At 33.6% G+C, this 23457-nt stretch overlaps 1 protein-coding gene across 1 annotated transcript in view; it reads left to right on the top strand.

The window, feature by feature from the left end:
• Positions 1 to 23016, top strand: part of LOC112051782 (uncharacterized) — a 39525-nt gene extending 16509 nt beyond the window's left edge. Inside the window, exon 2 of the mRNA XM_024090576.2 lies at positions 20418 to 23016. Within this exon, the coding sequence (XP_023946344.1) occupies positions 20418 to 20727 (310 nt within the window). The 3' untranslated portion in view covers positions 20728 to 23016. The remainder of the gene's footprint in view (positions 1 to 20417) is intronic.
• Positions 23017 to 23457: the final 441 nt, after the last annotated feature.

Here is a 23457-nt window from a genome sequence, read left to right as displayed (position 1 = left end):
GTAGATTTATAAACAATAGACCGGGACCAGCGTACAGGCCCCAGGGTTCAACCTCAAACAAAATTAATTACCAAGCAGAAGTAGACACCTCAGACGAAGGATTAAATCAATTGTTTGAGGAGGAAGAGGATGAACAACAGGATTTTCTCCTAGAAGAAGAAATCACCCACAAAACCTAGCGTACGTTAACATCTGTGGTAAGGATTTACCTTACATTTATATCAAAGAACTAGGAGGTCGATTCTTAGTGGACACTGGAGCATCGCAATCGCTTATCTCGCCGGATGCATTATTATACACAAAACCGCGAGTGGAGCGTGAGATTAATTACATACGCACAGCTCACAGTACCACACGACATGATAAGGTTGTGTATATTAAATTACCACCTTTATTTAAGTGCGACTACACACATAAATTCTTAGTGTTTGAGTTTGATCCAGATTACATGGGCTTATTAGGAGTAGATTTATTAACGCCATTAGGTTGTGGCATAAACATGAAAAATATGATTCTAAAAACTCATACAGCGAATATCCCTATGAGAGGCGATATGAAATCTTATACCATAGTTCAACCTAGATGCGAACAGAAAGTAAATTTATTATGCAAATACAGCGAAGGAGAGTATGAATTAGGGGAACAGTCTAAAGATGGCTTAGTGTTTCCAACAGCTTTTGTTTCAGTCAAAGAAGGAGTTATTACTACCACAGTATTAAATAAAACAGAGAACAAAATTAGAATACCTAATAACTATAAAATAGATTTAAAACCATTAAATAAAAACCCAATAGTAGAAGTAAATAATATGTCAACTGTAAACAACTCATTATCAGTTCACAAAATTGATAATATTCTAAAAAATAATTTAAGTAGACTTAGAACAGACCACATGAGCGAAGAAGAAAAACGAGAAATAAAAAGACTTTGTTTTAATTATAGAGACATATTCTATGCAGAAGAATTGCCTTTAACATTTACACATCAAGTGAAACATAAACTTCGTCTTACGAACGACACTCCCATTTTTGTTAGAAATTATAGACAAGCACCGAAACAAAAACAAGAAATTAAAAAACAAATTGATAGTTTATTAAAACAAAATATAATTAGAGAAAGTGATTCACCTTGGTCGTGCCCAGTTCACATAGTTCCAAAAAAGTTAGATGCTACAGGTGAACAAAAATGGAGACTTGTCATTGATTACAGAAAATTAAATGAAAAAACTATCGAAGACAAGTACCCACTACCTAATATTAATGATATTTTAGATAAATTAGGTCGTGCACAATATTTTACAACATTAGATTTAGCTTCAGGATATCATCAAGTGGAAATGAACCCAGATGATATAGAAAAAACAGCGTTTTCTTCAGAAAGAGGTCATTACGAATTCTTACGTATGCCGTTTGGTCTAAAGAACGCACCAAGTACATTTCAACGTCTAATGGACTCAGTTCTTCGTGGTATAGATGGTGTACTAACTTACTTAGATGACGTAATTATCTATAGTACATCGTTACAGGAACATATAGACAAATGTACGCATGTTTTTAATAGGTTTAGGCAACATAATCTAAAAATACAATTAAACAAATCAGAATTCCTACAAAAACAAGTAAAATTTTTAGGTCATACATTGACAGATGAAGGTCTTAAACCGAATGCAGATAAAGTAGCAGCCATTAAACAATTTCCTATGCCTAAAACCCAGAAAGAAATCAAATCATTTTTAGGACTTGTAGGTTACTATAGGAAATTTATAAAAGATTTTGCAAAGTTAACAAAACCCTTAACCGTATGCTTAAAAAAGAAAGCAAAAGTGTTAATAACGCCCGAGTTCATAGAATCCTTTGAAAAGTGTAAAGAAATTCTTATGAATTCTCCTGTACTACAATACCCAAATTTTGAGGAATCATTCATACTTACTACTGACGCTTCAGACGTTGCCGTAGGCGCAGTATTATCCCAAGGAAAGGTTGGTTCGGATAAACCGGTAGCCTTTGCTTCCAGAACATTGTCAGATACAGAACAAAAATATTCAACAATAGAGAAAGAACTATTAAGTATAGTTTGGGCAACGAAATACTTTCGCCCATACTTATATGGAAAAAGGTTTACAATATTCACAGACCACCGTCCACTGACGTGGGTTATGTCCCTTAAGGACCCTAGTTCAAAATTAACACGTTGGAGATTAAAATTAGCTGAGTATGATTTCGATGTCCAATATAAGAAAGGGAAACAAAACACAAACGCAGATGCGTTATCGCGAGTTACAATAGTTTACAACAACGACGTGGAAACTGTTCCGATGTCGGATGAACAATTATTAGAATTAATTTTAGGTCAAGAAACCCAACCGCAACCTGGAACTTCGCATATTCCAGATGATTTAGAAGGAATAGATTTAGAAACACTAATAGATGCTTCTACAATTCCTCAAATAAATCCCACCATTAGTAAATTCAGTTCAGATTCAATTCAAAATCCTATCACTAGTGAACAAGAAGAGACACAAGAATCTATCCAATTAGAGTCAGAATTACCGTATAAAATACCTGAAATATCTGATGCGATAGATCGACAGCTAAAACAATTTCACATTAGAAGATCACCGGGATCAGAATATAAAGTAGATGATAGAACAAAAGGTAAAATTGTAATTAAAGATGTTTTTATACCAATTAACGATACAGAATCACAAATTATTAAGTTTTTGAAAGAACATACTATTCCTGACAGGATATTTCATTGTTATTTTTACAACGAAGAGTTATATCCTATATTTTCTCAAGTAGTTAAAACAATTTTTAGTGACAGAGGTCCAAAGCTAATTCGATGTAAGAATACAGCAACGTTTAAAGTAGGAGATAAGGTTTATAAACAAGTAGCTAAGAGTTCTCGTAGTAATAAGTTAGAACCTAAATATATAGGACCATATACGATTATTCACATTCATCCTCAGCAGATTGCAGAAATAATAGGTAAACATGTGAATTCGAAGTCTATTAGAGTGCATTTCAGAATGCTTAGACGTCCTGGAAATTTTTCAGAACCGTCTTCACCGTCGGTGCAGCCCTCTGGTTCTTCGGAGTCGCCGCTGTTATCGAACCAATAGATAACCACAATGGAGTGATGATTCTTAAGGAAGCAACCGCTCATCACCAAGTGGATACCTATCACTTAGTTATAGTTTATAATATAAGCAACTTAAGAGATATATACGTAGAAATTAGTCGTGATTATATCACATTCAATTTAATTCAGATGAATACGTCATATTATAGACATAGTTTAGTTCTTAGGAAACAAATAGAATACTTAATCGATAAAGTCGAAACTAAATTAGTTTATCTAGGATCTAAGATGATTAGTGCAGGTAGAACTTATTTGCCTAGAGTTAAGAGAGGTCTAATTAATGGATTAGGTTCAATAGTAAAAGCCATTACTGGAAATATGGATCAAGAAGATGCCATTAGATTAGAAAACGAAATTCAACAAATAAAGCGGTTAGCATTAAATAAACAACACCAAACGTTAGGTTTAATGACAGATTTCATGAATGAATATAAACAGGGTTTGGAAAATATTAGTAATAATCAAAGGAAGTTATCTAAAGCAATACAAGGTTTAAACAAGCAAAATGGAGCTTTAGATAATCAATTGCACATAAATAGCATATGTAGTCAGATAGAGATAGCTTTGCAACAGATTTTTGATAGATTACTCACATTGGAAAACGCTTTAACGTTCTCTCATTTAGGACGATTGCATCCGAGCGTGGTTGATCCTAGTTATCTAGTATCTGAATTAATTAAAATAGAAAGGGATATTAATAAAAATAACTTACGATTACCGTATTCACCAACAGTCGAAAACATTCATTTATTTGAAAAAGCTATAATAGTTAAAGCTTACAGCACCAATGAGTCGCTGAACTTTGTTTTGGAAATACCGTTAGTAACTAACTATCCCTATAGTTTACTTCACTTATATTCCATTCCCAATCAACAAAATATTATCCTCATTCCAAAATATCCTTACCTTATTTTGGGAAGCAACAAGTTCGCTTATCCTCACGAACCGTGTTCGATGATCACCGAGGAAAACTCCATTTGCCGTCACTTGGAATGGAAATCACTGAAAAACTCTCAAGATTGCATCGCTCAGTTACTTCAACATGAAAACCCAACTAATTGCACATACGCTGCCGCAGATTTTGAAGATAATATGATAAAGCAAATAAAGGATAATAGCTGGATTATTATAATAAAAAAGGAAGAAGTCATCAAGACAACCTGCGGGAATGACGTCCAGTATCAAAGGAACCATGGCGTTGTCCTTATAACAATTAATAATAAATGCATCGTAGAAATAGCTGGCAGGAGTTTGCAAACTCACTTGAAATTTGTAAAGATCAAGGAAAGCATCCCCTTGCCACAAACGAGCACTTCAATGGAAATTAACCCACAAATAACATTACATCTGGAAGACATCCCTCTGGATAACTTAAATGAATTATTAAGGAAGACGCAGATCATTCAGCAAAATGAAGAAACACCAACAATTAATATCGCACCCAGCTGGCCTACCCTTTGTTTATATATTATTGCGACCCTTGTCGTCGTAGCCGTCATCCTGAGGTGGTACCTTCGTCGTCGTCGAGGACTACCAGCAACGATAGAGAATCATCAGCAGTTGCAGTTGCAGGAACCTCTACAACAGCAGCAGCCTTCTTCTTCATCGTGCTTCAAGCTTAAGGGGGGAGGAGTTATATCAGCGTAACGCCTGCTCCAGGAGGCTCATCGTCTTCAGTAGCTATTAAGATAATCACCTTAATGTAAACTTTCAGTTAGAATTAAAATCACTTTTGTACCAACGCTCTTAGCGAACGGTTGTCCGTTTCCTGACTTTTCTTTGTATCACTTTTCATTTTCAATTTTTAAAAAGCGAGTTATCCCGTCCCGTTCATTAACTCCTGTTTGGGTGAAGTTTATTTTTACCCCTCCCAAGTATACGCTACCACGCTCCTTAGGAGGTGATACCGGTCTTCGTAATACAAGTGTTATAGACATTATAATGGGGATGATGACTAGGTTTGAATATATTGATTTTTATGATACATTCGGGTAAATAGGGTCAATATTAACTAATTTATATATAAAAAGCAAAGATTGTCTGGATATTTGCAAAATAAATGAGATTATAAAATTTCAAAAACTATTAAAATCTTTTTATCGTAATTAGATGAAAATTTATACAGTTTTAGCTTCCTTACATTAAATGTGACATTTTTTAATATTTGAACTATAAAGATAAACGCACAAATAACAAAGATATTAGTAATTTTGTTTGAACGCGCATACAAATCTAACGATCATTACATTGCCTATGACGTCATTTTTTCGAGCCATTTTGTATAGGGCGTTTTTCAGGGATCCGCGGCAGCGCCGCAAATCTGACTCTTTAAATCCCTGTAGCTCCGAAAGTAATGATCGCAGATACCCTGTTCCTTTTACAAAATTGCTTTACTATTAGTATACTCTTAATTTATATACAATTTAAAAAACTGTCATCATCCCTATTGCAAGGTTTTAATTAAGCTCAACTCTAAGTGAGCGAGAGTCACTCAAAACCCCATTGGCGTAACTATACTAGGCAGCTGGCAAACTCATTGAATTATTTCAGAAAAATCGTCTCTTTAATGTTAGATTACTACATGAGCTTACGGCTTTTCTGCTGCAGGTGTTAAAGTCAAAAGTCCAAAAGTTCAGTGAGAACATAAGTCAAAGTCGATGCATCATGATCATGAACATACTTTGAAATGGTAATAAGTAACAAACTTAAAGTAACGACTCGAATTAATAGAGCAAAAATCAAACTCAACCGGGGTTTCTTTACATTTTATTAGTTGTTTTATATTCAACCAGATTCAACTGACCTCAAAAAAAGAGGAGATTCTATTCTATGTTCGGCTATACTTGTTTGCATGTTCTAGTCTGGTTATTAGGTGTGCAGGTACCTACTTCTTTTTCATTGCGGAAAAAGACGGCCACTACAATTTTTAATAGTAGGTACATTAAATCCTTTGTTTTATGTATAGGCTTATAGGTTACGAGCACTTTTGTAACATCAAGTTTATTTATTTGTCATGATTCTACTAACAGTTTAACAGACAGATTTTACCGATAAGAACCTTAACAGTTCCTCTTTTAGACTAATCATCATTACAATATTACCTAACCAAGCATCTATATTCTATGCTATTGTAACTTCAAACTCCAAATCATTGGTTATTATTTTTACATTATTTTTCTAATGAGCAAAGAGAAGAAGAGCTTCTAAATTACTGGACAATGACCTTTCGCACTTACGAGTTTATATTAAGATAGATGACGCCGCGCGGTTTCACCCACGGTTCCCGTAGGAATACGGGGATAATATAGCCTATAGCCTTCCTCGATAAATGGGCTATCTAACACTGAAAGAATTATTCAAATCGGACCAGTAGTTCCTGAGATTAGCGCGTTCAATCAAACAAACAAACTCTTCAGCTATATAATATTAGTATAGATTATGATTCATTTCATATTCATTCAACATTTCGATCTAGTTACTTCTTCGCCCTTATCGAAGAACAGTCCAGGATCTCAGTAATCCGCATCCATTGTTGTCCCTTGGACTTTTACGAAGAGTTTAGCGAAGTTATGGAATGCCAATCAAGTCAAGAGTGAATAGTATTTTCTCCATCGTTTACCGTCAGCTATGATAGCAGCCAAGAAAAAAAAGAATTCACTTTACTGCCAAGTGTATTACATTACCGATTCGCTAACACTTTCAATTATTTGGCAATTGTCTTAAAGCGTAATGCGATGACGTCTTTAAATTGTGGAAAATTCTCAAATAGTTAAAGAGCTAAAAGCTTAAACATCCAGATGGCTCAAATCCTCATGAAACACATTGCATATTGCAGGAAGATATTGTGCGTTACACAATGAATAAGGAAAATCAATGGAAACCACGTTTTATCTCTGTTTTTGATTTGTTTCCAACAGATTTCGACGTCTCTATAGCTTAATATTGTGTTTAGAATTCCATATAAGCCTGTCCAGCAGTGGACATCCATCGGCTGTTAATATTGATGATGAATAACTCGGTAAAAGAAGTCTAGCTCATACCGAGAAGTCTTGGATTCCAATCCCGTTCGCTGGACTATTATTATCATCGTACCTACTCCTAACATAGTTTTTTTGACTAATTGGAGGGGAATAATATTCATTGAAAATATATGGCAAAACTAAAAAGGAAACTTAGGTAAGTATGTATGATATTATTAATCTAATTGCAATTACTAATTAGAAAGTAGTCCCAATATATAATAACTTTTTATAGGTAGTATGTTTTCACACATATGCATTTTTTATAAAACATTTGTAGACTTTTTTTTAATTTCAGTCTCGTCTGTCAGTATCCAAACTCTAGCGCACAGTTACGTGTTATGTCTGTAAATAACAACATTTTTATTTCAACGTTGAATCCATCAAAGCGCGAGGAAAGTTTAGTATATATGTATACTCCGTACCAAAAGAGCTGGCAATAAAGTACATTGACCTTTCGGTGGGTAAAGCAGGGATGACAAACTTTTTATATTTTTATTTCCAATATTTGGGGATTTTAAAATTCACCGAAAGGTCACTGTACTTAATTGCCAGCTCTTTTGGTACGGAGTATAGAAATCAAATCAAAAGTAGATAGGTATTAGGTACCTACCTATAGGTACTAAGCATTAGATCATCGCCTTTATCAATACTCGTTTCCAAAAACTGCGAAATGTATTATGATGATGACATCACCATCGACTTGTGTAGGTACATGTATAAATAAGATACTATGCAATTTAATATTAGATTGTACATTATACATGATTACATGTTATGTAGATGATATAAAGATAAAATCAACTTGCAAATTTTCGCGACTTACTTACTGATTGATTAATAGAATGTAAACTTACAAAGATCATTGAAGCCTCAATAGCTCAACGGTAAGAGCGGTCGGACTCATCACCGAAGGGTGGTGGTTCGATCCCCGCCCCGTTGGTTTATTGTCGTACCTCCTAGCACAGTCTTTCCGGACTAGTTGGAGGGGAATGGGAATATTAGTCATATTTTAAAAAATATGGCAAATATTCTTTTAAAAAAGAAAAAAAAAAAAAAAGATCATTGACATCCAATAAAAAAATGACAATGATAAATACCTAAATGTAATAATAATATTATATGATACGGTGTTCAATGTGTTGTTTTAAAAATTGTAATTAATTAATAATAATACTATACTATGTACTTTACATTAAGTTATATTAATTGTAAAATTTTGTGAAGATGAGAAAATAAAAAGGCTATTTGTTTATTTAGAAACCTACAAAGATAATAAAATTACAATGTGTTATTATGACAAATCCTTTAAGGAAACTTGAAGACAACATGTATTTTTTTAAATAAAACGTGAAATTCGTCATAACGCCATGTTATTTGTGAGTGTCATATGCTATATTTTATCCCGTATCGCCACATCAATTGAAACTACGCGTCTTCTATGATAAACAGGAAAAAACTAGATAGCTAAGGTCTCCAGCATTTTATAAAACAGGTAGTTACATAAAACTAAAAAAATACCTAACACCAATTTTGTAGAATGTCGATCTAATACATATTCAATGATACCCATTTACAAACGTTCATATTTCTTTCGAAAACACCAACAACATTTAAACGAACATGTATAATGACGTCATCAAACCTGTTAGGCTTTTGTAGCTCTATACCTGTTTGGGTGAAGTTTATTTTTACCCCTCCCAAGTATACGCTACCACGCTCCTTAGGAGGTGATACCGGTCTTCGTAATACAAGTGTTATAGACATTATAATGGGGATGATGACTAGGTTTGAATATATTGATTTTTATGATACATTCGGGTAAATAGGGTCAATATTAACTAATTTATACATAAAAAGCAAAGATTGTCTGGATATTTGCAAAATAAATGAGATTATAAAATTTCAAAAACTATTAAAATTTTTTTATCGTAATTAGATGAAAATTTATACAGTTTTAGCTTCCTTACATTAAATGTGACATTTTTTAATATTTGAACTATAAAGATAAACGCACAAATAACAAAGATATTAGTAATTTTGTTTGAACGCGCATACAAATCTAACGATCATTACATTGCCTATGACGTCATTTTTTCGAGCCATTTTGTATAGGGCGTTTTTCAGGGATCCGCGGCAGCGCCGCAAATCTGACTCTTTAAATCCCTGTAGCTCCGAAAGTAATGATCGCAGATACCCTGTTCCTTTTACAAAATTGCTTTACTATTAGTATACTCTTAATTTATATACAATTTTAAAAAAACTGTCATCATCCCTATTGCAAGGTTTTAATTAAGCTCAACTCTAAGTGAGCGAGAGTCACTCAAAACCCCAACCCCATTGGCGTAACTATACTAGGCAGCTGGCAAACTCATTAAATTATCGCAGAAAAATCGTCTTTTTAATGTTAGATTACTACATGAGCTTACGGCTTTTCTGCTGCAGGTGTTAAAGTCAAAAGTCCAAAAGTTCAGTGAGAACATAAGTCAAAGTCGATGCATCATGATCATGAACATACTTTGAAATGGTAATAACTAACAAACTTAAAGTAACGACTCGAGTTAATAGAGCAAAAATCAAATTCAACCAGGGTTTCTTTACATTTTATTAGTTGTTTTATATTCAACCAGATTCAACTGACCTCAAAAAAAGAGGAGATTCTATGTTCGGCTATACTCGTATGCATGTTCTTTAGTCTGATTATTAGGTATGCAAGTACTTCTTTTTCATTGCGGAAAAAGACGGCCACTACAATTTTTAATAGTAGGTACATTAAATTCTTTGTTTTATGTATAGGCTTATAGTTTACGAGCACTTTTGAAACTTCAAGTTTATTTATTTGTCATGATTCTACTAACAGTTTAACGGACAGATTTTAAATATTGGATAGAAGCAGGCGTTACTTTGCGGAAGTTCATCATGATTATATAATGATTTATTTATTTTGCTATCATCCGCGAAAATTCGGCGAACCCATGCGACAACGTCACCCAGGTCCGACAGAATACTCTCTACGTACGTTTCACCCCGAAACCGGAGCATCCTCAGGAGATGTTGACTCTACAACGTGCAATTGCAAAATTTACTTTGCAATTGCACGTTGCAAAATTTACTTTTCGCGGATGATAGCAAAATAAATAAATCATTATATAATCAGACAGATTTTAGCGATAAGAACCTTAACAGTTCCTCTTTTAGACTAATTATTATTACAATATTACCCAACCAAGCATCTATATTCTATGCTATTGTAACTTCAAACTCCAAATCATTGGTTATTATTTTTACATTATTTTTCTAAATTAGTTCGTAAACAGAAATATTTTGATTTTTGCATAATAACACATAGTTTTTCAATGAATCAGTTATTATCGGATAAATTTCGCTCGCCAATAATTTTCAGTAAGTACTCGTTTAAGTATTACGACTTGCGAGAACTGATGACATCATCAATTTGTATTGAAAATATATCTCTAAAGCGGCTTATTGGCCCGACTACGTTGACTAGTTATCACTTTGTCATATCGCTTATCGTTTGCTACATGTAAATGATGTTTAGTTTTGTTATCCGCTTTTTGTTCTCCATGTAGACAGCGTTTACTTTTATAGCTGTTTCTTTTGCACTTACTAATGCAAAGTGAATTTTGTTATCATTTAAGACAACATTCCAAATCGAGGTTATCGTTTCGACTTACGCATTCTTTGAATGGTGAGGTTATTTGTGTTTTTGTTTTAGTTTCAAAGATTCGTATTAGAAATTCTTAGTAGTCCCATACAAATATTATGATTATTTTGTCAGTTATCCTCTGTGATTTCAACCATCCGACAATAGTAGTATCGTTTCGATAATAGTAGTTATTGTTTCTCCTAGGACAACAGTAGTTATCGTTTTAAATACATTTAGTTAATAATCGTTAATTCAAATCGTGCAGATAAACGTAGCACATAAAAATACCATTAAACTAACTGCAACTAGATACGATTTTTAACGATAGGAAGCCACGTTATTTATGAGTATCATAGGCTATATTTTATCCCTTTATTCTCGAGGAAACAGGAACTATTCGGGTGAAACCGCGGGGTGTCACCTATATAACTATAGGTTATATAACCCGTAGATATTATTTTAAACTTCATTTTCCACCTCACATGAGATCTCAGTTATGCGGTAATTTGTTATGTTATTGTTTTCCTTGTGTAAAAATACATAAATACCTACCTAACGTCATCACGTAGAAAATGTAACAACTTGTCAAAAGATAATAATTATCTTACACAATTAGGTACTTCGTTTGTTTTTGTGTTGAGTATTCGGATTTCGGCCATCTTTGTTCATTTTATAAACTCAATGTTATTCTTATTATTACGTAATGACGTTAGTTAAAGATTTTACACTCTTAGATATGTCACTAACGCGTCGAAACTGAGGCGAATAAAAGTGGCTAATTGTCATAATTTCATATAATCGCACAGTAAACAACGAAATTTACAAATTATACCTAAATATTGTCTTTAATGTCGAGTTGTGTCTTCAGAAAGTAACCTGCACCCTCCGGAATCGGAGGCAGAGGTCATATCCACTGGGCTATCACTAAAAACCATAGAAACCATACTTAGCCCTAATAAATAAAAGGGTATCCACTTACTTAGGTATAAGTACAATAATTTCCCAATTGGATTTTCTTTAGGGCTATTCGTATTCAAGATAACGAGTGTCTCACTGTCAACAACAGATTATATTATGCAGAAAAGATTATTTGGATTTACCCAGAATAATAACTAAAAACATACATGTATATTGTATATCGTACTCGCGACTTCGTCCGCGTAGAATTTAGTTTTTCACAAATCCCTTCTGAACCATGGATTTTTCTGGATAAAAGTAGCCTATGTATTAATTCAGGCTATAATATATTTCAATACCAAATTTCAGCTAGTTCGGTTTAGTAGTCGAGGCGTGAAAGTGTAACAAACATTCATATCATCAAAATCATCAGTTTTCGCAATTCTCGGAAAGCCATGGACTTTTCGAGATAAAAAGTAGCCTATGTGTTAATCCAGATCCAGAGTAAAATCCATTTTCATTACAAATTTCAGCCAAATCGCTTCAGTAGTTGCATTAAAGAGTAAGAAACATCCAAACATACATCCAAACATCCATACAAACTTTCGCGTTTATAATATTAGTAGGATACTTAATACAGGCTTTTACTGGTTTCTTGTTAGCTTAGTTTTGATATAAAAAAAACCTATTACCTACATGTATTGGCATCACATCCCAGTGGATATGACTTCTGCCTTCTATTCGGAGGGCGTAGGTTCAAATCCGGTAGGGAGCATTCACCACCATCTTTTCAATAAAGTATGTGCATTTTAAGAAATTAAATATCACGTGCCTCAAACGGAAAAACATCGTGAGGAAACCTACATACGTGTGTGAAGTCTGCCAATTGCTATTGCAACAGTGTGGTAGACTATTAGCCTAAGCTAATCTTCCTCCATCCTAATTCTGAGGAGACGTGTACAACAGTGAGCCGAATATGAGATGTTCATGATGATGATGATGAATTTCAATAAAATTAAACTATTTCTTTCTTTGTTAGATTACTTGTAATGATTACTTAATGCATTTCGCAAAACTTGATAACATTAATATTTTAAATGTAAAACTAAAAGACACGATAAGTACGCCGGTTATTTTTTCCGATGACAAATAGAACGAAACCGATGACATAAGAATTTTTCCTTTCATCATATAATTGTTTGATATAGAAATCAATATTATCCAAACAGTGATCGCGTGATCATACATTGCATCATTTACAGATAAATGTGTCAAAGTAATCAGTATCAGTTTAATCAAAGTGTAAATCTGTCATACAACAGCTGCCGGCATCAATTACAACCATAAGGCCTCATTCGCACGAGTGTTGAAAACGCGATGCGTTAAAACCCAGCTTTGGCGGGCGTAGCGTACCTATAATATGAAGTTGAATGAAGGTCTATTTTGAATTGCCCAAAATTTAAAATGCAACACCGCTCAAAAAAGACGGCCCCAAGTATATGTTCACACGACAGCGTTTTTAAAAAACGTCGCTTTTAAGCAGTTTTGCATTTTCAATTTTGGGCGTTGGAAATAGACAATGAATTAAATTATGAATGTTGTAAAAGCACCAACGCTGGGTTTTAAAACGTATCGCTTTTCTAACTCACGTGCGAATTTTGCCTAAGATTGGTTCTTTGAACTAGTGATCGATTTCAATTGTACTATTTCGCTCTTTGTCTCTATATGGTTGTACCTTCACTTATTATTATAGGACTCAAAAGTGAATACAAAAATAAGAAAACTAATGTCGAACAAAGGTGATTCACAACACTTGTCAGGACAAGTTAATTAACAAATCAAACTGTAACCAAAATAAGACCCTAGAATGGCAGAGAATGACCTTGAGTGGAGTCACGCACTTGTGAACGATGTGTGTAGGGGTGTAGGTTACTTTCTGAAGACAAACTCGACATTAAAGACAATATTTAGGTATAATTTGTAAATTTCGTTGTTTACTGTGCGATTATATGAAATTATGACAATTAGCCACTTTTATTCGCCTCAGTTTCGACACTTTCGACGGGCTAGTGACATATCAATAGCATAAAATCTTTGCTATAGATATACAGATAAGTACTGATCCAAATTTAGCTTCTCCACTGTGCGCACATATGCACAATTTTGTATTTACATACATTATGTGTCTAGGTAGTTTGTACACTTCCTGAACACACAACTCGACATTGTAGACAATATTTGGATATTATTTGATTAATTAAATAACTTTCGTTTTATGAAATTAAGGCAATTTGCCACTTTTATTCGCCTCAGTTTCGACGCGTTAGTGACATATCTAAAAGTGTAAAATCTTTAACTAACGTCATTACGTAATAATAAGAATAACGTTGAATTTATAAAATGAATAAAGATGGCCGAAATCCGAATCAACACAAAAACAAACGAAGTACCCAATTGTGTAAGATAATTATTATCTTTTGACAAGTTGTTACATTTTCTACGTGATGACGTTAGGTAGGTATTTAAGTATTTTTACACAAGGAAAACAATATATTAACAAATTAGCGCATAACTGAGATCTCATGTGAGGTGGACAATGAAGTTTAAAAAAACATACATACAGCCGAACGTAGAACCTCCTCCTTTTTGGAAGTCGGTTAAATAATATCTACGGATTGTATAACCTATAGTTATATAGGTGACGCCCCGCGGTTTCACCCGAATAGTTCCTGTTTCCTCGGGAAGAAAGGGATAAAATATAGCCTATGATACTCATAAATAACGTGGCATCCTATCGTTAAAAATTTTTCAATATCAGTTCGGTACCACAAACTTTATCGCTTTATAATAATAGTATAGATATAGATGGATATCCTCGACTGATTTTTTCATCATGTTGGCACAGAATAAGGATGATCCAGAATGAGTCTTTACAAGCAGCGTGGTGAAGCCGGTGAAACCTATAAAAAAACGTGATGCGTCTCCTTGACATCCGCATATACAAACTTTTTTTCTGGATTTGTATTTAAAAATTTAACATTATCAACAACATTACGTAAATTAGAAAAGACAATTAAAAGAACAATTAAATTTAAATTTTAAATAAATAAAATAATTAAATAAGAAATACATTTAGTTAATAATCGTTAATTCAAATCGTGCAGATAAACGTAGCACATAAAAATACCATTAAACTAACTGCAACTAGATACTTAGCAAGGCTAGATTAAAACATAAAAAAAAAAAAAAAAAAAAAAAAAAAAAACATACATACAGCCGAACGTAGAACCTCCTCCTTTTTGGAAGTCGGTTAACAACTGTTTGAACTCCATTAGTTTATTGACAGTCATTCCTACACACAATGTCTGCATGGTAAATTGTAATTGGCGATCTATAAATAGTTGATTGTACACAGTCAGTGTTTATATGTATATTGTACATGGACTGTAGTAATTATAGGTATGATGTTTTACTTTTTACTACATTACTAAGTTGCCACAGATTAATCAATAGGCAGATGGAACGTACGGAACACGACTGTGTCGTAGCCGCTCCAAATACCAAGTTCAAAAACGAATACATTCTCGAGTCAGTACGACACGAAGCGTTGCATCAGTAACTTTCAATATTATTCAAGAAAACTGGCGTCTTGTGTTTTTAAATATTATAAAAAATGTTCCCAGAAACTAAAAAAACAAGATGGAGTATTTTTATAGGTATTTTTATTGACTATTAGTCTTTTGATATCTATTAGTCTATTGATATCTATTAGTCTATTGATATCTATTAGTCTTTTGATATCTATTAGTCTATTGATATCTATTAGTCTATTGATATCTATTAGTCTTTTGATATCTATTAGTCTATTGATATCTATTAGTCTATTGATATAATTACCTATGACAAATTATGAAAAAAGTTTCTACCTATATCGGATGCCAAGGAGACACGTGACTTGTGTTTTTTTCATGGGTTTCACCGGCCTCACCGTGCTGCTTGTATATACTCATTCTATATCATTCTTTACTCTGTGGTTTACACTTACAGAGCACCTATTTCGTACCAATCATATTTTAATATGTAAGATGTTGTTGTTGACCACCTGAAACTGACTACAATATGTATTTTTTATTAGCAATTAAAAAGCAATAAAAGTTAACTTAATTAAAGCATCTCACCTCAACTACGTCTATTAAATAAATTGTCGACGAAGGCCGCGTATATTAATTAATGAACTTGCGCTTTTAAAAGACATTGATCCAAATATCCTGTTCATATTTATTTCATCATCTTAGATATAACCATTTTTAGTGGCCTACGATTATAGTGACCATAATATGGAGCTTAGACCCATCATGCTGCATCAATGGTTGGTGCAGACATGACTCTTAATTTTTTTTTCTGAATATTTGTCATACCTTTTTAAATATGACCAGTTCCCATTCCCTTGAAATTAGTCAGAAGACGTTTTATTAGGAGTGGATACGACAATTATAGTCCAACGGGCTGGGATCGAACCGATGATCGCTCGTATCAATTCGGGCTCCAGCCCTACTATCGAGCTATTGAGGCTTCTAACTTTATTTTTGTCATACTGCATGCCAGTAGAACTTCTCGAAACTCTACTTAAAGCTATAAGCTTCATTATCAGCCGGTTTAAGGGCCTACTACAATGCCATCATTATAGTGGGCCTTAGACTCACTACGCTGCATCAATCTTAGAAGATCAAAAAAATCTTAGAAGAGAAACTGAGTAAGTAGGTATAGGTTGAAAATAAAACTCAGTAGGTGCCTATCACTAGCATAGCTAATACTTATTTTATTTACTTCTTTACCTAATTTTGCAGTCGAGATATTTCTCATAAATATTAATGATACATTTATTTCCCATTAAGATAATGGAATAAGGTAATTAACCTCATCATAGACATAACAAGCAGGTTTAATAGCTGAACGGACAGACGACTTTGAAATGAAATGAAATGAAATTTTATTTGCCTAATACACGTATACAAATGGTGCTTTACAAGTATAATTAGTCACAGTGTATTAACATTAACATGGTGTGCAAATTTTACAATTTTATAAAGCACTGTTTAAGTAATATTATTTACTTACAATGTTATAATTGTTACTAATAAAATAAATACAATTAAGATTGACATTTAAATATACATAATTAAAATTAAATTATACGAAAATATGTCCAAATGAAATTACGATCTACCGCAGGAAGACATGAACCTCATTTACCCAATGAAATGTAGGGTAGGAACACTGCAAACGGGCAAAATTTGGAGGGTAATCTCGTAAGTGGATCAAGCTGAAGGCTCGAACACCTAAATAGTCAGTTATAATAGAAAATTATAAGAGAATCATGTAGTTGTAGTTCATCAGATAGTTTCTTTGTGTTGAATATTGATCAATTTATTTATGCATCTCTGTCACGTGCATATCAGTGTAGAAACTGAATCGATAATATTGAATAATTTAATCAATATTATAATCATTGTAATTTATTCCTACGATACAGGATATTTAATTATACAGCTTATTACCTACATACAACCTTCATGTTACATAAATTTTACGTCTTTTATAATGTTGGTGTTATATTACAAATAACTACTAGGTTCATCATTGATTTATAACACACTAGCGGACGCCGGCGACTTCGCCCGCGTGAAACTCAATGTGAACTTTCAACTACCCCTATCCTACCTCTAACCTACCCCTACCTACCACTATCCTACTCCTGCCCTACCCCTACCCTATCCCTGCCCTACACGTACCTTTCTGGTTGATTTTATACACCTTGTGTTCGAAAAACACAAAAATCTTACGGAACCCTATTTTTTCCAAAATAAAATAAAGCCTATGTTACTCGTGGATAATGTAGCTTTCGAATGGTGAAAGAATTTTTAAAATCGGTTCAGTAGTTTTTGAGCCTATTCCTTACAAACATACAAACAAGGTTTTCCTCTTTATAATATTAGTATAGAGTAGTATAGATAGATAGTGTGTAGTCGCAGGATTCGTAATCCGTTTTATAAGCCCCGAAATGGGAGCCCTTGACGCGTCGCTACGGTACGCTAAATACGCTTGTGTCTTCGAGCGTAATTAGAGATTTAGAAATTTTAAAAATTAGAGAGTAATTAAAGATCTTACGTATATAGTATGAATTAAGTTATTATGATTTCAATACTTATCTAGATTGTCCGATGTCGCAAAAATCTATACTAATATATAAAGCTGAAGAGTTTGTTTGTTTGTTTGTTTGAGGGATTGAACGCGCTAATGTCGGGAACTACTGGTCCGGTTTGAAAAATTATTTCAGTGTTAGATAGCCCATTTATCGAGAAAGTCTATAGGCTATACATTACCCCATACTCCTACGGGAACGAGAACCAGGCGGGTGAAACCGCGCAGCGTCAGCTAGTATTACATGTTAGTGATCGACATCAAATTAATTTTTTGTCTTATGGCAAAAGCTTGTAGAATCAGGTGAATCAATACTAGAATTGGTATGGGTATGGTATACCTACGTCTGTATCGGTATATGTACATTCACAATATTGTTAAAAAGTTGAAACCTGTTATTAATACCTGTTTCACAAGCAATATGGCGTACACAGTCACGCTATGGACAATAAAAATATAGATTGAACCTCGGCCCTTAGCAAATCAAGGTGCGCCAGACATAGCCATGAAAATATCGCATAGAAATTACGAAGCAAAACGTATGCCCACGAAACTTTACGTTAGGGTTCTGCTCAATCAATTTTCAAGGACAATTTACTTGAAAATAATTAGTAAATACATGTTGATGGATTTGATGTTTACAATACTTGGTCAAATATTTATAAGGTATTCAAAGTATTTGCGCATTTAATTGTTTGCAATTTAATGCGCAAATATTAGAATAACTACGCAATTCTTAAACAAAGTCTTTTCATTCTACGCACTACGAGTAATATAGCAAAAGCCGGTTGAGATATCAAGTTAATATATTGTGTAGTGTAGGAAATAGTAGTCTTAGATGGATATGACGTCGCTCGATTTCGTGTTGGCTCTTGCCGACGCTAGGTGGCGCGAGTTGTTTCCGTAAAGAGTAGGGAGTTAGAGAGAGGTAGCGATCGGTTGGCGGGAACGATATACGGCGCTCGTCGTACGGTCGGTTTCAATATGCTCGTGGCGTTCAAGCCGTCCACATTTCTTGTATTCTTTATGGGTTACTTGGGGTAGGCGGGGAGAGTGACTTGAGTGGAAAAGGGGAGTGTTTGTTAACTGTCAAAGGATCCTTTAACCCTACACACAACGGTCACAAGTGTGTGACTCCACTCAAGGTCACTCAGGTCTGCCATTCTAGGGACTTATTTTTGTTAGGTACAGTTTGATTTGTTAATTAAGTTATACTGACAAATATTGTGAGTCATAACCTTTGTTCGACATTGGTTTTCTTATTTTTTTAATCTACTTTTTTAATCTACTTAAGCTTCTGCTGAAAATAGAGATTCTAATCTACCCATCGACAATAGGTAATAATAGTTGAGTCTTCTCCACAAGTAAAGTTGTAAGGGTTATGAGAGAATTTATAATAAGGTACCTACCTACAGTATTTTATGCGTTTTATCAAACTACTATTATTATTAATTCAAATCTTAGATACCTACTCAATCGTTCTCAATTCCTATATTTTATCAGTGTAAAAATTCCACTCACAGGCTTTCGTGTTACACACCTACAAGTTTTACTCTATGTTTTTTTACTTAGTTTCAATGTCATAAGAAACCGGGCCTTGTTTATCATAACCTACTTTAGAGGACACTTCCCGGTGACCTAAATTTTTCAAATTTCTTACAAAAGTAGGTCAAATAGCATAAACATTAATTTGAAATCTCGATTGACATCAACATACAAACTGAGGAATCGGCAAATATAAATTCACCCAATTTTTAAAAAAGTTGAATGTATGATGGACGTTTGTTAGTCAGTCATGTTAAACGAATGTAGATGAAACTTGGCACATAAACTTCAAAATCCTCTTTTCAAATAAAGATTTCAAGTTTCCATGAAAAATCAATCGAAGCAGAAGATATTGTTATATTTTACTAGAGAACGCCCGCAACTTTGTCCGCGTGGAATGTACTTTTTCACAAATCCGAGGATTTGTAAAAAAGTAAATTTCCAGGACCATGGATTTTTTCGGGATAAAAAGTAGCCTATGTGTTAATCCAGACTATAATCTATCTCTACTTCAAATTTCAGGCGATTCGGTTCAGTAGCCGAGGCGTGAAAGAGTAATAAACACTCATACCATCAAAACCTTAAAGTTTTCGTAAATCTCGTGAATCCAAGGATTTTTTCGGGATAAAAAGTAGCCTATGTGTAGCCTATGTGTTAATCCAGAGACTAATAGGAAAATCTATTTCCATTCCATTTCAGGCAAATCGGTTCAGTAATTGCGGCGTTAAAGAGTAACAAACATCCAAACATCCATACAAACTTTTGCGTTTATAATATTAGTAGGATTTGCACAGGATATCATATTATTTCTTTAGGGGGTACGTACGACTTGAGCAACCTTACCCTAAGATTATTTAATCCTACTCCTGCAGAAATGGGAACTAGGCAGGTGTAACCGCAACGTTCAGGTAGAACTTGACATTAAACCTTTTTTCTCTTATTTCCAGGTCCGTCGAAGACCAGAAAGCGCAAGAATCAATGATCTTCCCACCTTTATCAAAAGAGTCAAAACAACGGAGACACATCAGATCAATGTCAGATGTGCAGAGCAGTACACCGTACCGTTTCCCATTTAGATCAAGAAAAGGCTTACATCCCACTCTAACCTATGACTCAGACACGCGTGCAAAGAAGATAACATCATTTAGACACAGATTCAATGACTCCTCAGATTCGAGTGACTATTTGGAAACACCAAAGTATTTAAGTATAGAACACAACATCGTCAAGCATTCTGACTCCATGAGAATACTATGAGCATTAGAAGATCTGAAAGTGGTTAACTAATCTAGTTACAAACTAGTTCTGAGTTTTATAAAGTCCAGTTCCCACTGACTATTTAATATCAAAGACAATATTATAGTAAGTGCAGTGAGATTTGACATAAGAACAATACTTGCAATGCGAGACAATAGTTGTGTAGGTATAATAAATGTATAGTTTATAGGACTAAACAAATTGTCCTTTAAAGGAACAATGAAGTATGTAAATAGAAAATCAAGACAATATTTATTTTATATCCTTGACTAAGCCTCCCTAGGCGAGGAACACTAAAGATTTTAAGGAAGCATTTCATTTAGAGCTTAAATTGCAAAAAAAAAAACATTTTGTCCCAGTTTGATTATACCTAGATCGTTCCAGCCAATTAAAATATCAATATAAAATTCACCTCTTTTAAGCCTTATGTTATTTAGTTGAACTGATTTGTTTTCCAATGCAGTATCCCATAAGCATCTTTGAAGATGTTAAGTTCATAAAATTGTGGATATAGATTTTGTTAATAATTGAATTTTACTTTCGCTTTCTTAAAAAGCTATTATATATATTGTTGGTTTCCATGTCCTTATCCAATTCTGAATTCGTCTTAATTGTTGCAAATTATTAGGTAGGTTTCTAGACCCTAAATGCTTCATTATTGCTAATTTATTTTTACGCCAAGATGCCGTTACTCCAATAGGCGTTTTGTTCAGTCTATACGATGATTTATCTATGGGCAATAAAACAAAATATGTTAGATAGACTTTTGCCTACGACGTGCCGTTATAACGCCATTTTCAAATATTCAGCAAAGTAGATGATTTGACTAAAAGTTGTCGTAGATTTCCATAAATTTTATTATTATTTTTAAATCGATTTCCTTCTTGCGAGTCTGAGGTATCGAGCCTTACATAATGCTTACGAAATAAAATATTGTCTTGAGTGCACTTATTATGTAATTGATCGAGTTCACAGATGTAGTGTGAAAGCGGCTCCGATGTTAAAGTAGCTTGTATAATAAAGGACTGTGCAATTTCTAGTTAACATGAACCCATCGTGATCGAACTAAGTGATTTCTATGAGACTGTGATTGTGTAAGAGATATGGCTATTTATGTAAAAAAGCTGAATAACAAAAAAAGTGATTTAGTTTGTAAATAATATTATTTTTAAGAGACATTTTTAATAAGCGCTTAGTTAAAATAAGTGGATAAATATGAGTCAATTAAATATTAATGTTATGTAATAATACGAAATATTACATAACTACCTATACTTATTCTGTCAGTTTAGTTATTTATATTATTATTAAAATGTAATGAAGTTTTACTTTTTATATAAATATTTACGTAGATAAGTATCTACGTAAATATTTTTTAAATGAATAAATTCACATAGCCGTCAAAGAGTTTTAAAATGCTTATGACAATTATTTATATTTGTCCTTTTTTAAAATATTTAAAAAAATATTACCTACATTAATATATTATACATTTCCTTCCTAATTCCTATTTTGATAACCAAAGCTGACAGAGTTGGTCGGTAGAAATAAAATATGCAGTGCCACCAACAATTATAATAATTTTAAGATGGTCTTTTCATTTTCTTAAAAAAATTAGGTAAGTATTTGCAAATGGTTCCTCACAATTCAATCCATGTTCAAGTAGCAATTTGCCTATTAAATAATACCTATATTACGAAAGTACAAAAACAAACATAATATTTTACTTTAGTTCCTATTCGTTCTGACAAAAAAGTTTTTTTCGTGTCTAGGTAGGTAGATGTAATTAATACAAAAACCTGTCAATGACAATGTCACAACGATGTAAAAAAGTGTTTAGAATAAACGAGGACTAAACTAACAAACAGAATTGGTACTACCTAGGTTACGTAGGTACCTATATCTTGGCAACTTCGTTCGTTAGATGAGGAAGCGCGCCGGGGGGCCTGTAGCGATGAATGAAAAACCCACGAATGACTCACCTCACTTCCCCGCACGCACGATCTCATACCCGCGCAGTCTTTCCCCTCGTCGCCCGCATATCATGGGAGTGTTATCAACGAGCTTGCCAGACTATGATACCTACTTACCTTCCCATACTTTATATGTAGCAGATACCTAAGAGTTGTTCCGCTAAACCTTGTTTTTTGTACTTTTAATAAACATGATTTTGTCATACACTACCTATAAAAATAACATATTATCTATCTACTCCGTACGATGTGAAAATAATATTTTAATAAATATAATTTTTGTTAAAATTTTCAAAAATAAAAAACGTACAAAATTTTCTATTGTATTATTTATTTTCAAAGCTTTAAGTTAGGTATTTTCTAAATACCTACTAACTGAAGTAGTAGTAGTAGCGTGAAACGCTTTGAGTCATTCTTACTTTCCTTTGTTATCCTTAGTTTCCCACACTTCATGGTTTCGTAGGAAAAAAAACGAATTTCCTTTAACTGACAGGCTTCAGCCTTTTTATGTACCTACGTAGGCTACAACCCATCCATACCAATGTTTTCTGTGTCCATACCCTATTATAGTAAGTCTGTCTGTCTGTAACCTTTTCACGGCAACCACGCATTCCATCTGTCACTATACCCTTAATTCATGTTGGATGGCATATTATTATATTATAAGTCCAGCGTAAGTTCCCAAGATCTGTAGGTTTTGACTTTGACTCTGGTCTTTTGGCTGTGGAGCAATATTGAGCTTTTTTATATACCTAAC

Source organism: Bicyclus anynana, chromosome 15, assembly GCF_947172395.1.
Source record: "Bicyclus anynana chromosome 15, ilBicAnyn1.1, whole genome shotgun sequence".
Classification (NCBI taxonomy): Eukaryota; Metazoa; Arthropoda; class Insecta; order Lepidoptera; family Nymphalidae; genus Bicyclus; species Bicyclus anynana.
The sequence above is the reverse complement of the archived record's forward strand: the minus strand, read 5'-3'. Positions and strand labels throughout refer to the sequence as shown.